We start from the raw sequence: 14,847 nt of genomic DNA on the forward strand, positions 1-14,847 counted from the left end.
CTAGCCATTTATCTAACAAGACTGTGTAATGCTGGAAGGCTGTCATTTTCCCTCATGGGGATCGGTAAGCCATTTTCTTAGACTCAAAAAGAATAAAGGGCTTATTATGGGCTATTAACTGGTGGACACTCTTAAGGGCTAAATCGATTGCTTATTTAAGTATTATTTACAGTTTGAAGTGGATTTCACACTTTTTATTATGTGGGGAACGTTTTTAACGCCAGGCACTAGTTAAGACACCTTCCCAGTCAGGAAGGGCCTTTCACTGTAGTAGGCAGAGTCTCATTTTCGCGCCATTATTGCGCAGTTTCTTTTGAGTGCAGTGCATGCAGCTACATGTGAGAGGGTCTGGTATCCACTGAAAACGTTCCTGGAAGGCTTGAATTGGTATCGTATACCCCCTGGGATAGGTGAAGTCGCAACAAACGCTGTGGCTGGGACTGTAGTGGGGTTAAAATTGCAAACGGCTCCGGTTTCCGCATTTTAAGGGTTAAAAGCTTGAAAATTGGGGTGCAATACTTTGAATGCATTAAGACACTGTGGTGAAAATTTGGTAAAGATTGGATAATTCCTTCATAGTTTTTCACATATTCAGTAATAAAGTGTGCTCTGTTTAACATTTAAAGAGACAGTAACGGTTTTGTTTAAAAACGGTTTTTGTGCTTTATTAACCAGTTTAAGCCTGTCTAACATGTCTGTACCTTCAGATAGATCATGTTCTGTATGTATGGAGGCCAAGGTGGTTCCCCCTTCAAATGTATGTGATAATTGTGCCATGGCGTCCAAACAAAGTAAGGACAGTACTGTCACATTTAGTAAGGTTGCCCAGGATGATTCCTCAAATGAAGGAAGTAGGGATAGTTCTGCATCCTCTCCTTCTGTGTCTATACCAGTTATGCCCGCGCAGGCGACCCCTAGTACTTCTAGCGCGCCAATGCTTGTTACTATGCAACAATTGACGGCAGTAATGGATAACTCCATAGCTAATATTTTATCCAAAATGCCAGCATTTCAGAGAAAGCGTGATTGCTCAGTTTTAAACACTGTAGAGCAGGAGGGCGCTGATGATAATTTATCTGTCATACCCTCACACCAGTCTGAAGTGGCAGTGAGGGAGGGTTTGTCAGATGGAGAAATTTCTGATACAGGAAGAATTTCTGAGCAGGCAGAACCTGATGTTGTGACATTTAAATTTAAATTAGAGCATCTCCGCGCATTACTTAAGGAGGTGCTATCTAATCTGGATGATTGTGACAATTTGGTCATCCCAGAAAAAATGTGCAAGATGGACAAATTCCTAGAAGTCCCGGTGCACCCTGATGCCTTTCCGATACCTAAGAGGGTGGCGGACATAGTGAATAAGGAGTGGGAGAAGCCAGGCATACCTTTTGTCCCTCCTCCTATATTTAAGAAATTGTTCCCCATGGTCGACCCCAGGAAGGACACATGGCAAACAGTCCCTAAGGTCGAGGGGGCGGTTTCTACACTAGCCAAACGCACGACTATTCCCATTGAGGACAATTGTGCTTTCAAAGATCCTATGGATAAAAAATTGGAGGGTTTGCTTAAAAAGATTTTTGTACAGCAAGGTTACCTCCTTCAACCAATTTCGTGCATTATTCCTGTCACTACTGCAGCGTGTTTCTGGTTCGAAGAACTGGAAAAGTCGCTCAGTAAGGAGACTCCATATGAGGAGGTCATAGACAGAATTCACGCACTTAAGTTAGCTAATTGCTTTTTTTTAGATGCCGCTTTGCAGTTAGCGAGATTAGCTGCGAAAAATTCAGGGTTTGCAATTGTGGCGCGCAGAGCGCTCTGGCTAAAGTCTTGGTCGGCGGATGTATCTTCCAAGACAAAATTGCTTAATATCCCTTTCAAAGGTAAGACCCTTTTTGGGCCAGAATTGAAAGAAATTATTTCAGACATCACTGGGGGAAAGGGCCATGCCCTCCCACAAGATAGGCCTTTCAAGGCTAAGAATAAGTCCAATTTTCGTTCCTTTCGCAATTTCAGGAACGGACCGGCTTCCGACTCTGCAGCCTCTAGACAAGAGGGTAACGCTTCCCAGACTAAACCAGCTTGGAAACCAATGCAAGGCTGGAACAAGGGTAAACAGGCCAAGAAGCCTGCTGCTGCTACCAAGACAGCATGAAGGGGTAGCCCCTGATCCGGGACCGGATCTAGTAGGGGGCAGACTCTCTCTCTTTGCTCAGGCTTGGGCAAGAGATGTTCAGGATCCCTGGGCACTAGAAATAGTTTCTCAGGGTTATCTTCTAGAATTCAAGGAACTACCCCCAAGGGGAAGGTTCCACATGTCTCACTTATCTTCAAACCAAATAAAGAGACAGGCATTCTTACATTGTGTAGAAGACCTGTTAAAGATGGGAGTGATACACCCAGTTCCAGCTGTGGAACAAGGTCAGGGGTTTTACTCAAACCTGTTTGTAGTTCCCAAAAAAGAGGGAACTTTCAGACCAATTCTGGATTTAAAGATTCTAAACAAATTTCTCAGAGTTCCATCGTTCAAAATGGAAACCATTCGAACAATTTTAACTACAATCCAGGAGGGTCAATATATGACTACCGTGGATTTAAAGGATGCGTATCTACATATTCCTATCCACAAAGATCATCATCAGTTCCTAAGGTTCGCCTTTCTGGACAAACATTATCAGTTCGTGGCTCTCCCATTCGGACTAGCCACTGCTCCCAGAATTTTCACAAAGGTGCTTGGGTCCCTTCTGGCGGTTCTAAGACCAAGGGGCATTGCAGTGGCACCTTATCTGGACGACATTCTAATTCAAGCGTCGTCTCTTTCCAAGGCAAAGGCTCATACAGACATTGTTCTAGCCTTTCTCAGATCTCACGGGTGGAAGGTGAATGTAGAAAAGAGTTCCCTGTCTCCGTCGACAAGAGTTCCCTTTTTGGGAACAATAATAGATTCTTTAGAAATGAAGATCTTCCTGACAGAAGTCAGAAAGTCAAAGCTTCTAAACGCTTGTCAAGTTCTTCACTCTATTCTGCAGCCTTCCATAGCTCAGTGCATGGAAGTAGTAGGGTTGATGGTTGCAGCAATGGACATAGTTCCTTTTGCTCGAATTCATCTAAGACCATTACAACTGTGCATGCTCAATCAGTGGTATGGGGACTATGCAGACTTGTCTCCAAAGATTCAAGTAGACCAGATGACCAGAGACTCACTCCGTTGGTGGTTGTCCCAGGATCACCTGTCTCAGGGAATGAGTTTCCGCAGACCAGAGTGGGTCATTGTCACGACCGACGCCAGTCTATTAGGCTGGGGCGCGGTCTGGGATTCCCTGAAAGCTCAGGGTCTATGGTCTCGGGAAGAGTCTCTTCTCCCGATAAACATCCTGGAACTGAGAGCGATATTCAATGCTCTCCTGGGCTTGGCCTCAACTAGCGAAGGCCGGATTCATAAGATTCCAGTCAGACAACATGACGACTGTAGCTTACATCAACCATCAGGGGGGAACAAGGAGTTCCTTGGCGATGAGAGAGGTATCCAAAATCATCAAATGGGCTGAGGATCACTCCTGCCACCTATCTGCAATTCACATCCCAGGAGTAGACAACTGGGAGGCGGATTATCTGAGTCGTCAGACTTTCCATCCGGGGGAGTGGGAACTCCACCCGGAGGTTTTTGCCCAGTTGACTCAATTATGGGGCAGTCCAGACATGGATCTGATGGCGTCTCGTCAGAACTTCAAGGTTCCTTGCTACAGGTCCAGATCCAGGGATACCAAGGCGACTCTAGTGGATGCATTAGTGGCGCCTTGGTCGTTCAACCTAGCTTATGCGTTTCCACCGTTCCCTCTCCTTCCCAGGCTTGTAGCCAGGATCAAACAGGAGAAGGCCTCGGTGATTCTGATAGCTCCTGCGTGGCCGCGCAGGACTTGGTATGCAGACCTGGTGAATATGTCATCGGCTCCACCATGGAAGCTACCTTTGAGACAGGATCTTCTAGTACAAGGTCCATTCGAACATCCAAATCTAGTTTCTCTGCAGCTGACTGCTTGGAAATTGAACGTTTGATTTTATCCAAGCATGGGTTTTCAGATTCAGTGATAGATACTCTGGTCCAAGCCAGAAAACCTGTGACTAGAAAGATTTACCATAAAATATGGAAAAAATATATCTGTTGGTGTGAATCCAAGGGATTCTCCTGGAGTAAGATTAAAATTCCTAAGATCCTCTCCTTTCTCCAAGAAGGTTTGGATAAGGGATTGTCAGCGAGTTCTCTAAAAGGACAGATTTCTGCTTTATCTGTCTTGTTACACAAACGACTGGCAGCTGTGCCAGATGTACAAGCTTTTGTACAGGCTTTGGTCAGAATCAAGCCTGTTTACAGACCCTTGACTCCTCCTTGGAGTCTAAATTTAGTTCTTTCAGTTCTTCAAGGGGTTCCGTTTGAACCTTTACATTCCATAGATATCAAGTTACTATCTTGGAAAGTTCTGTTTTTGGTTGCTATTTCTTCTGCAAGAAGAGTTTCTGAATTATCTGCTTTGCAGTGTAATCCACCCTATCTGGTGTTCCATTCAGATAAGGTCGTTTTGCGTACTAAGCCTGGTTTTCTTCCGAAGGTTGTTTCCAACAGGAATATTAACCAGGAAATAGTTGTTCCTTCTCTGTGTCCGAATCCAGTTGCAAAGAAGGAACGTTTGTTACACAATTTAGATGTAGTTCGTGCTTTAACCCCTTAACGACTGAGGACGTGCAGGGTACGTCCTCAGAAAAAAGGCAGTTAACGCCTGAGAACGTACCCTGCACGTCCTCAGTGTGGAAAGCAGCTGGAAGCGATCCTGATCACTTCCAGCTGTTTTCCGGTTATTGCAGGATGCCTCGATATTGAGGCATCCTGCAATAACATTTTTTACCCCTCCGGTGCAGAGAGAGCCCTCTGCACCGGACATCGATGGCCGCATTCGTTGGTGGGTGGGAGCTGAAGTGGGAGGTGGGTGGGCGGCCATCGATGGCTTCTTGGTCAGAGAGGGGGGCGGGATCGGGGGCGGGATCACCGGGGGTGCGCACGGGTGCACGGGGGGTGGTGGGCGGGCGCGTGCACGGGGAGGGAGCGGGTGGGAACCACTTACACTACAGAAAGGTTTTTTTTTTTATTATGGGGAGAAAGGAGGGATAAAATCCCTGATTAAAGTAATCTAAGGGATCTGGGAGGGGGTGGGGGATTAGTCTTGGGGGGGGGGGGGGAAGCTACACTGCAGAAAAAACAAAAATAAAAAAAATAAAGACATTTTTACATGCAAACTGGGTACTGGCAGACAGCTGCCAGTACCCAAGATGGCCCCCAATAAGGCAGAGGGGGAGGGTTAGAGAGCTGTATTGGGGGGGATCAGGGAGGTTGGGGGCTAAGGGGGGAATCTTACACAGCAGCATATGTAAATATGCTATATATAAAAAAAGGATACCTTTTATTTTAGTACTGGCAGACTTTCTGCCAGTACTTAAGATGGCGGGGACAATTTTTGGGGTGGGGGAGGAAAGAGAGCTCTTTGGGAGGGATCAGGGGGTCTGATGTGTCAGGTGGGAAGCTGATCTCTACACTAAAGCTAAAATTAACCCTGCAAACTCCATACAAGCTACCTAATTAACCCCTTCATTGCTGGGCATAATTCACGTGTTGTGCGCAGTGGCATTTAGCGGCCTTCTAATTACCAAAAAGCAACACCAAATCCATATATGTCTGCTATTTTTGAACAAAGGAGACCCCAGAGAAGCATTTACAACCATTTGTGCCATAATTGCACAAAATGTTTGTAAATGATTTCAGTGAGAAATCTAAAATTTTGAAAAATTTAACGTTTTTCTTTATTTGATCGCATTTGGCGGTGAAATGGTGGCATGAAATATACCAAAATGGGCGTAGATCAATACTTTGGGTTGTCTACTACACTACACTAAAGCTAAAATTACCCCAAAAAGCTCCCTACATGCTCCCTTATTAACCCCTTCCCTGCTGTGCATAATACACGCATGGTGCGCAGTGGCATTTAGCGGCCTTCTAATTACCAAAAAGCAACGTCAAAGCCATATATGTCTGCTATTTCTGAACAAAGGGGATTCCAGAGAAAAATTTACAACCATTTATGCCATAATTGCACAAGCTGTTTGTAAATAATTTCAGTGAGAATCCTAAAGTTTGTGAAAAAATTTGTGAAAAAGTGAACAATTTTTTTTATTTGATCGCATTTGGTGGTGAAATGGTGGCATGAAATATACCAAAATGGGCCTAGATCAATACTTTGGGATGTCTTCTAAAAAAAAATATATACATGTCAAGGGATATTCAGGTATTCCTGACAGATATCAGGGTTCCAATGTAACTAGCGCTCATTTTGAAAAAAAGTGGTTTGGAAATAGCAAAGTGCTACTTATATTTATTGCCCTATAACTTGCAAAAAAAAGCAAAGAACGTGTAAACATTGGGTATTTCTAAACTCTGGACAAAATTTAGAAATTATTTAGCATGGGTGTTTTTTGGTGGTTGTAGATGTGTAACAGATTTTGGGGGACAAAGTTAGAAAAAGTGTGTTTTTTTCCATTTTTTCCTCATATTTTATATTTTTTTTTATAGTAAATGATAACATATGATGAAAATAATGGTATCTTTAGAAAGTCCATTTAATGGCGAGAAAAACGGTATATAATATGTGTGGGTACAGTAAAAGAGTAAGAGGAAAATTACAGCTAAACACAAACACTGCAAAAATGTAAAAATAGCCTTGGTCCCAAATGGACAGAAAATGGAAAAGTGCTGTGGTCATTAAGGGGTTAAAGTTCTATTTAGAAGCAACTAAGGATTTTAGACAAACCTCATCTTTGTTTGTTGTTTACTCTGGTAAGAGGAGAGGACAAAAAGCTACGGCTACCTCTCTTTCTTTCTGGTTGAAAAGCATTATCCGATTGGCTTATGAGACTGCCGGACGGCAGCCTCCTGAACGAGTCACTGCTCACTCCACTAGAGCTGTGGCTTCCACATGGGCCTTCAAGAACGAGGCTTCTGTTGATCAGATATGTAAGGCAGCGACTTGGTCTTCTCTGCACACTTTTGCCAAATTTTACAAATTTGATACTTTTGCTTCTTCAGAGGCTGTTTTTGGGGGAAGAGGTTTTGCAAGCCGTGGTGCCTTCCGCTTAGGTAACCTGATTTGCTCCCTCCCTTCATCCGTGTCCTAAAGCTTTGGTATTGGTTCCCACAAGTAATGGATGACGCCGTGGACCGGACACACCAATGTTGGAGAAAACAGAATTTATGCTTACCTGATAAATTACTTTCTCCAACGGTGTGTCCGGTCCACGGCCCGCCCTGTTTTTTTAATCAGGTTTGAAAAATTTCTTTCTTTATACACTACAGTCACCATGGCACCCTATAGTTTCTCCTTTTTTCTCCTAAACGTCGGTCGAATGACTGGGGGGGCGGAGCCTGAGGAGGGGCTATATGGACAGCTTTTGCTGTGCTCTTTGCCATTTCCTGTTGGGGAAGAGAATATTCCCACAAGTAATGGATGACGCCGTGGACCGGACACACCGTTGGAGAAAGTAATTTATCAGGTAAGCATAAATTCTGTTTTTTTCCAGTTCCTCTTTTTTGTATGCTTTTTACTCCTTTTTTACACCTCACTTCCTGGCTATACGTTAAACTGAAGCATGAGTGAGTTGGGAGTTGTATTTATAGGCATTTTGAGGTTTGGGAAACTTTGCCCCCTCCAGGTAGGAATGTATATCCGATACGTCGCTAACTCATGGACTCTTGCCACTATGAAATAAATGAATTTATCAGGTAAGTTCTTTAAGCAATTATGTTTTTGTTTATTGAAACAACTTTCCAGGTCACTTTCATCATTTATTTTGCCTTTCTTTTTTCCTATAATTGAAGTATGAAAATGTTACATGCTTTAAATAGCCAGAACAGGTGATTTTAGCATTAATGCCACTTCAAATCTATGGGATATATTCTCAAAATTTCACTGTTATGGAGAGAAATCAGATTAAAAAAAAATGTTTTTCTTTTTTTTGGGTATTCTATTGTAATAAAATGTGTCTCTCCTTTAAACCCTGAACCCTGCTAAGCGAGATAAACCATTCTTGAACTAAAATGTGGCTTTCTTAAATTCTTTGAGGGACCTCTCCAGATTGACAAGATTACTTATATAATCTCAGCAGGCTAGAGAGCTTTAGAGGTCCTAAATGTTTAACTTTTGCAAAGGGATTAAGTATGTAGTTCAATTCCTGCTCAGGAACTGCAGAGAACTGCTGGTCCTGAGTAGACGTGGCCGGTGAGCTAGTTAGCAGTGGTAGTTGCTCAAGCCCAGCAGCAGTTGTCTATAGCTCCAGAGCTGAACTTCAATATCAGACACATAAAGTTGGCTGTTGGATCCTGATAATTATGGGATTAAGGGGTACAGTTTCATGGTACATGAAACCCCAAATTCTTGTTTCATGATTCATTTAGAGAATACCATTTAAAAAAACCATTCCAATTTACTTCTATTATCTAATTTGCTTCATTCTTTATATATCCTTTATTGAATAAATAGAAATGCACATGGGTGAACCAATCACACAAGGCATATATATGCAGCCACCAATCAGCAGGTACTGAGCCTATTTAGATATGCTTTTCAACAAAGGATGTCAAGGGAATGAAGCAAATTAGATAGAGGTAAAGTGGAACATTGTTGAAAAGTTCATGCTCTTTATAAATCATAAAAGAAGAAAATTGGGTTTCATGTCCCTTTAACAATACTTAGATTTAAAATACTTAGATTTAAAATCAAATTAAAAACCTAATAAACTTCCCCCGCCTCTTTCATAATAAATCTGATCACTGTTGGAGATGTGGGCACAAAGGCAGTAACATGGCACACATGTGGTGGTGTAACACAATCCAATTTTTTTGGAGAATGGTTATAACGGAAATAGAGACAATACTAGATATTCAATTTTAAAACAGTCTATTCCTATATTTACCTATCCTTTCTTCCTTCTTCTCTTCCTGACCTTCAACACAAATGAGAACTTGTAAAACTTTTATATAACCAATTTATAATGTCATAGGCCTAAGTTTATTTGAAGGTTTTTCTGTTTCTCTTTTCAAGATGTTTCTATTGTTATCATATAAAACTTACTGACTAATCTATACAACTATTAATGAGCTGCGTCTCCCACATTGTAACTTCAAATTTTCAAATAAAGTCAGTGTTATAAATAAAATAAAAAAAATTCCAATTAAAAACAAACTTTAGAATTAGGCAATCATGAAGAGAGTCCAGACTTTGTTGTCTGTACAGCATCTTACAAGTTTTTTTTATAACACTTATAAACATTTTATAGTAAATATAAAACATGGGTCACAATGAAAATGTGCTATTAGTGCAGGCTGCCATAGTATAATCTCTTTTTATTTCTAGATTGCCCTCAAAATCTAAGTCTGTGGACAAATCAGATGATGAACTTCAGTTTCCAAAAGAGCTTATGGAGGACTGGAGTACAATGGAGGTATGCGTGGACTGCAAAAAGTTTATCACAGAAATAATCAGCTCCAGCCGTCGCAGCCTGACGATCGCCAATAAGAGAGCTCGGTTAAAGCGGAAGACGCAATCATTTTACATGTCGTCCACATCAGCTTCTGAGTTCCGCCCCACAGAGAGAACGATTAGTGAAATTTGAGTTGCGTGCCTTTTTTTCTCCCACAACATGACTATCCATGGTCTTTTCATGGACTTGAGCAAGCTTGAATTTAGCTAAATGGCACATACTTTATGGTTTTAACTCTGGATTAAGCAGCATCATCTCAACTTAACCATTTTAGCAGCTGGTGATTCTTTTTGCACTGGAAGAATGCAAGTATTGCATTTTTTTATTTCTCATTTTGTATAAATATTTGCTCATATTACATGGACAGAATTTCTCCTGGAGCTCAAAGAAAGTCTTTTGCTCTCCTGAATGAACCATTAATGACAATGCTATCTTTGTTACCTCAGCACTGAAAGTTCCTTCCCATCTACATGTTCTGTGGAGAGAGTTTTTGCATTCTATGTTTTCAATGTCCTTGACTGTAGTTTAATATCCGTTAAATAATTTTCGCCAAAACAAGAATTTATTGTCATTATCGGATGATACTGTTTAGCATCAGTAATTTTTTGTACTGAGATATAACTGTTTCGAATATAATGTAGCTGTACAAAGCAGGCTGTGGTATGTTAAATCCCTAAATAGGAACTCAAATAATACACTGTTAGTTCAAGTGATAATTCCGCCAGTGCCAAATCAAGTCTTCCCAAGAAAAAGATCGGTCTAATTCCTTCACATGCCTATGCATAGTTTATGCACCAGGTTTCTGTTGAGTGTTTAATTCAAAAAGTCACCGCAACAAGAAAATGTAATGAATATCGCCCCATTGCTTGAATTCTTCTTCTTTAAAAATGTTATATATATATATATATATATATATATATATATATATATATATATATATATATATATATATATATATATATATATATATATATATATATATAGATATAGATGTGTGTGTATGTCTATATATATATATATATATATATATATATATATATATATATATATATGTGTGTATATATATATATATATATATATATATATATATATATATATACACGCATGCATACATACATAGCAGTGTTGTTATTTTTCATGCTTGCTTTGTAAGCATGGTATAAATAAGCAGCTACTTACGTCGCTGTGCGAGGTCTGTAGGATACACTTTATTATAGCAATATGTACAAATATTCCATTGAGTGCGGTACTGTTAGTCGGCGGTACACTTTGATAGGACAAGAAATAAGTGATACTAATAACTAAACTGGTCACTCATCTGTATATTTTTCATTTTTTTAGGGGGGGTTTGAGAATACAGAAAATGTAAATAAATTATTTTGCTGATTTCAGCAATTAAAGTATTGGGCTTTGCCACAAAGTAGGAAATATGGTTTTACTGTAGCAATATTATATTATACGCCTGTATGTGTATATATATATATATATAATTTCATAATGAACATTATATCTTTGTCTATCAAAGCATTTTCACATTCTCTTTCAGGAAAATTGACAAGGCAAAAAGCGCAACTTGTAAATACCTGTATTATATTTATTAATGACTGGAATGTTTTCACATGGTGACACAAGAAGATTAAACACTGAAGGAATGGTTTATTTATATTAAATTTGACAGTTAACTGACAGGTTGAGCATCCTGTTAGATTCATAATAGGAATTTGTTATGTTGATATATCTTAAACGAGGGATTATACTCATATTTAAATTAATTATTTTTTCCAGTGATAAAGATAAAAAAACTTCTTTGTATTGTGAAAGTGTATAATTTGTGTATAATTTGTTTGTGAGCAGTAATTTTATTTTATTTCTATGGGGGGTTTTTTTTTGGTTTTTTTTTTTATATGCCTTCGGCTTCCAAAAGGTCAATAATGAATTTCCTCTGGCAGGCATGGACTAGTGTAACTCATTCACCTACTAGATTTCTCTCTCAGGATCTGTATTTAATAAAAATAGTTTTGTCCCCTATAATTTAGAATCATAAATTGCCTGGTTATCTCACTGAAGAGGGCAAACTATGCTATTGAATTAGTTGCTGAAGGTTATTAGACTCCTGATAAGCACATAGTACTACTCATCCCTGTATCCATGGAGACAAATTGACAATGTAGGTAGGGAAGTGCCAGAGCACAGCAAATGTGCTGTAAAGCCTTTGCATCTTGCATGTCTTCTAATTATACATAGTAACCTTTTCATCAGCTATACTGCAACCAGTATCATAGCCCGTATCATTCTATTGGCTACATATACAGTTTTCTTTCCTAAGATATGGTGAGTCCACGGAATCATCAATTACTAGTGGGAATATCACTCCTGGCCAGCAGGAGGCGGCAAAGAGCACTACAGCAAAGCTGCTATATATGTCACTTCCCTTACCGATAATCCCCAGTCATTCTCTTTGCCTGCGGTGCAAGGAGGAGGTGGAGGCACATGCAGTGCCCTACGTTTCCTCTCATGCTCCATCTGGAGTTACTTTGCAAGATATTGCTGCCCTGGTATCTTCTGCGGTATCTGAGGCGCTGTCTGCTTTTCCCATGCTGCAGGAATAACGCAAAAGGAAATTTAAAGAAACAGTAAGTAAGGTTTCTGATCCTGAGGTGGTAAGCACAAGGGTCAGAAAGCTGCGGCTACTTCTCTTTGGCTAAGGAGTATTATTTGTTTGGCCTATGAGACTGCTGGACAGCAACCTCCTGTGAGAATCACTGCTCATTCCACGGGGCTGTTTCTTCTTCCTGGGCATTTAAAAATGAAGCTTCCGTGGAACAGATTGGCAAGGCTGCAACTTGGTCCTCTTTGCATACTTTTTCAAAGTTTTATAAGTTTAATACTTTTGCCTCAGCTGAGGCTTCTTTTGGGAGAAGGGTTCTTCAAGCAGTGGTGCCTTCTGTTTAGGTCTACCTGTCTTGTCCCTCCCTTATCATCTGTCTCCTCTAGCTTAGGTATTGATTCCCACTAGTAATTGATGATTCCGTGGACTCACCATATCTTAGGAAAGAAAACATAATTTGTTTACCTGATAAATTTATTTATTTCCGGATATGGTGAGTCCACGGCCCACCTTTTTATTTAAGACAGTTATTTTTTCTAAAACCTCAGGCACCTCTACACTTTTGTGTTATCTTCTTTTTCCATTTTTCCTTCGGCCGAATGACTAGGGATTATGGGTAAGGGAAGTGACATATATAGCAGCTTTACTGTAGTGCTCTTTGCCTCCACCTGCTGGCCAGGAGTGATATTCCCACTAGTAATTGATTATTCTGTGGACTCACCATATCCAGAAATAAATAAATGTATCAGGTAAGCATAAATTATGTTTTTTATATTGGACTCAAAGCAAAAGTGTTTAAATACACTGTCTGTATCAATTAATTTTGACTGAAACAGGCTTTTATTAAAGTAGAAACACTATATGGCCAAAAGTATGTGGACACCTAACAACATACACCTAACCACAGCTTGTTGGGCATCCAAATACAAAAACATGGTCATTACTATGTTGTTCCTCCCCCCCCCTGCTTTGCAACTATAACAGCCACAACTCTTCTGGGATGGCTTTCCACAATATTTTGGAGCATGTCTGAGAATTTGTTAGGTCAGGCACTGTTGTTGGATGAGAAGCTTTATCTAGCTGTTGGTCCTCCTGTTCACCCCAAATGTATTCGGTGGGGTTGAGGACAGGACTCTAGGCAGGCCACTCAAGTTCCTCCACAGCAAACTCATCAAACCATGTCTTCAAGAACCTTGCTTTGTGCACAGCATAGGTGCATGGTTATGCTGGAACAAGAAACAGCATTCCCAAAACGTTTGCTGTAAAGTTGGAAGTCCCCTATGGTCTAAAATGTTTTTGTATCCTGTAGCATTAAGATGACCCTTCACTGGAACTAAGGGGGACTAGCCCAAACCCTGAAAAACATCCCCAGACCATTATCCTTCCACCACTAAAATTTAAAATAGGAACTATGCATTCTGGTAGGTACAATTCTCCTGGCATCTGTCACACTTAAATTTTTCCATCAGACTGCCAGATAATGAAGCGTGATTCCTCACTCCAGAAAACATGTTTCCACTGCTCCAAAGTTAATTGGTGGTGTGCTTTACACCATTCCAGCTGACAGTTTGCATGTTGATATGAGCAATGTGTACAGCTGCTCGGCCACGGAAACCAATTTCATGAAGCTCCCGACTCACAGGTCTTGTGCTGATGTTGGTTCCAGAAGCAGTTTGGAACTCTATAGTGAGTGATGCAACAGATGACAGCCCTACTTTGTGAGTTTATGTGGTCTACCAACTTGTGGCTGGTCTGTTGTTGCTCCTAGACGCTTCCACAATAATAGCACTTACAGTTGACCTGGGCAGATCTAATAGGGAAATAATTACAAATCTGTCTTGTAATAAAGGTGTCATCCTATGACAGTGCCGTGTTTAAAGTCACTGAGTTATTCAGTAAGATCCATTTTACTGCCAGTGTTTGTCTATGGTGATTTCATGACTGTGCTGGATTTAATGCATCTGCTAACGAGTGTGGCCGAAACACCTTAAAGGTACAGTAAACACCAGATTTTTTGTTGTTTAAAAAGGTAGATAATCCCTTTATTACCCATTCCACAATTTTGCATAACCAACACAGTTATAATAATATACTTTTTACCTCTGTGATTACCTTGTATCTATGGCTCTGCAAACTGCCCCCTTATTTCAGTTCTTTTGACAGACTTGCATTTTTAGCCAATCAGTGCTTGCTCCTAGGAGCTTCACGTGCCTGAGCTCAATGTTATCTATATAAAACACATGAACTAACTAACGCCCTCTAGTGGTGAAAAACTGTCAAAATGCTTTCAGATTAGAGGTGGCCTTCAAGGTCTAAGAAATTAGTTTATGAACCTCCTATGTTTAGCTTTCAACTAAGAATATCAAGAGAACAAAGCAAAATTGGTAATAAAAGTAAATTGGAAAGTTGTTTAAAATTACATGCCCTATTTAAATCATGAAAGTTTTTTTTTTTACTTGACTGTCCCTTTAACTCAACAATTAGTAGTGGTGTCAACATACTTTTGGCCATATGGTGTTTCTTTAATGCATCAGATCAGCAATGAAACATGTAAAACTATTGTTAAAGGCTTTTAAATACAGCTCCTCTCTAGGTATCCATTGCTACTTCTGATGAGGGCAACTCCCACAGTTTCATTGGTGGATGAAACATGAACATTAAAA

At 40.2% G+C, this 14,847-nt stretch overlaps 1 protein-coding gene across 4 annotated transcripts in view; it reads left to right on the forward strand.

Annotated features, from left to right (window-relative positions):
• Nucleotides 1–10,428, forward strand: part of SPIRE1 (spire type actin nucleation factor 1) — a 418,349-nt gene extending 407,921 nt beyond the window's left edge. For all 4 annotated transcript variants that reach the window (XM_053714898.1, XM_053714899.1, XM_053714900.1 and 1 more), the window contains one exon: nt 9,450–10,428. In XM_053714898.1, coding sequence (XP_053570873.1) covers nt 9,450–9,708 — 259 coding nt within the window. In that variant the 3' untranslated portion in view covers nt 9,709–10,428. The remainder of the gene's footprint in view (nt 1–9,449) is intronic.
• The last annotated feature ends 4,419 nt before the right edge of the window (nt 10,429–14,847 follow it).

This window comes from Bombina bombina, chromosome 5, assembly GCF_027579735.1.
Source record: "Bombina bombina isolate aBomBom1 chromosome 5, aBomBom1.pri, whole genome shotgun sequence".
Lineage (NCBI taxonomy): Eukaryota > Metazoa > Chordata > Amphibia > Anura > Bombinatoridae > Bombina > Bombina bombina.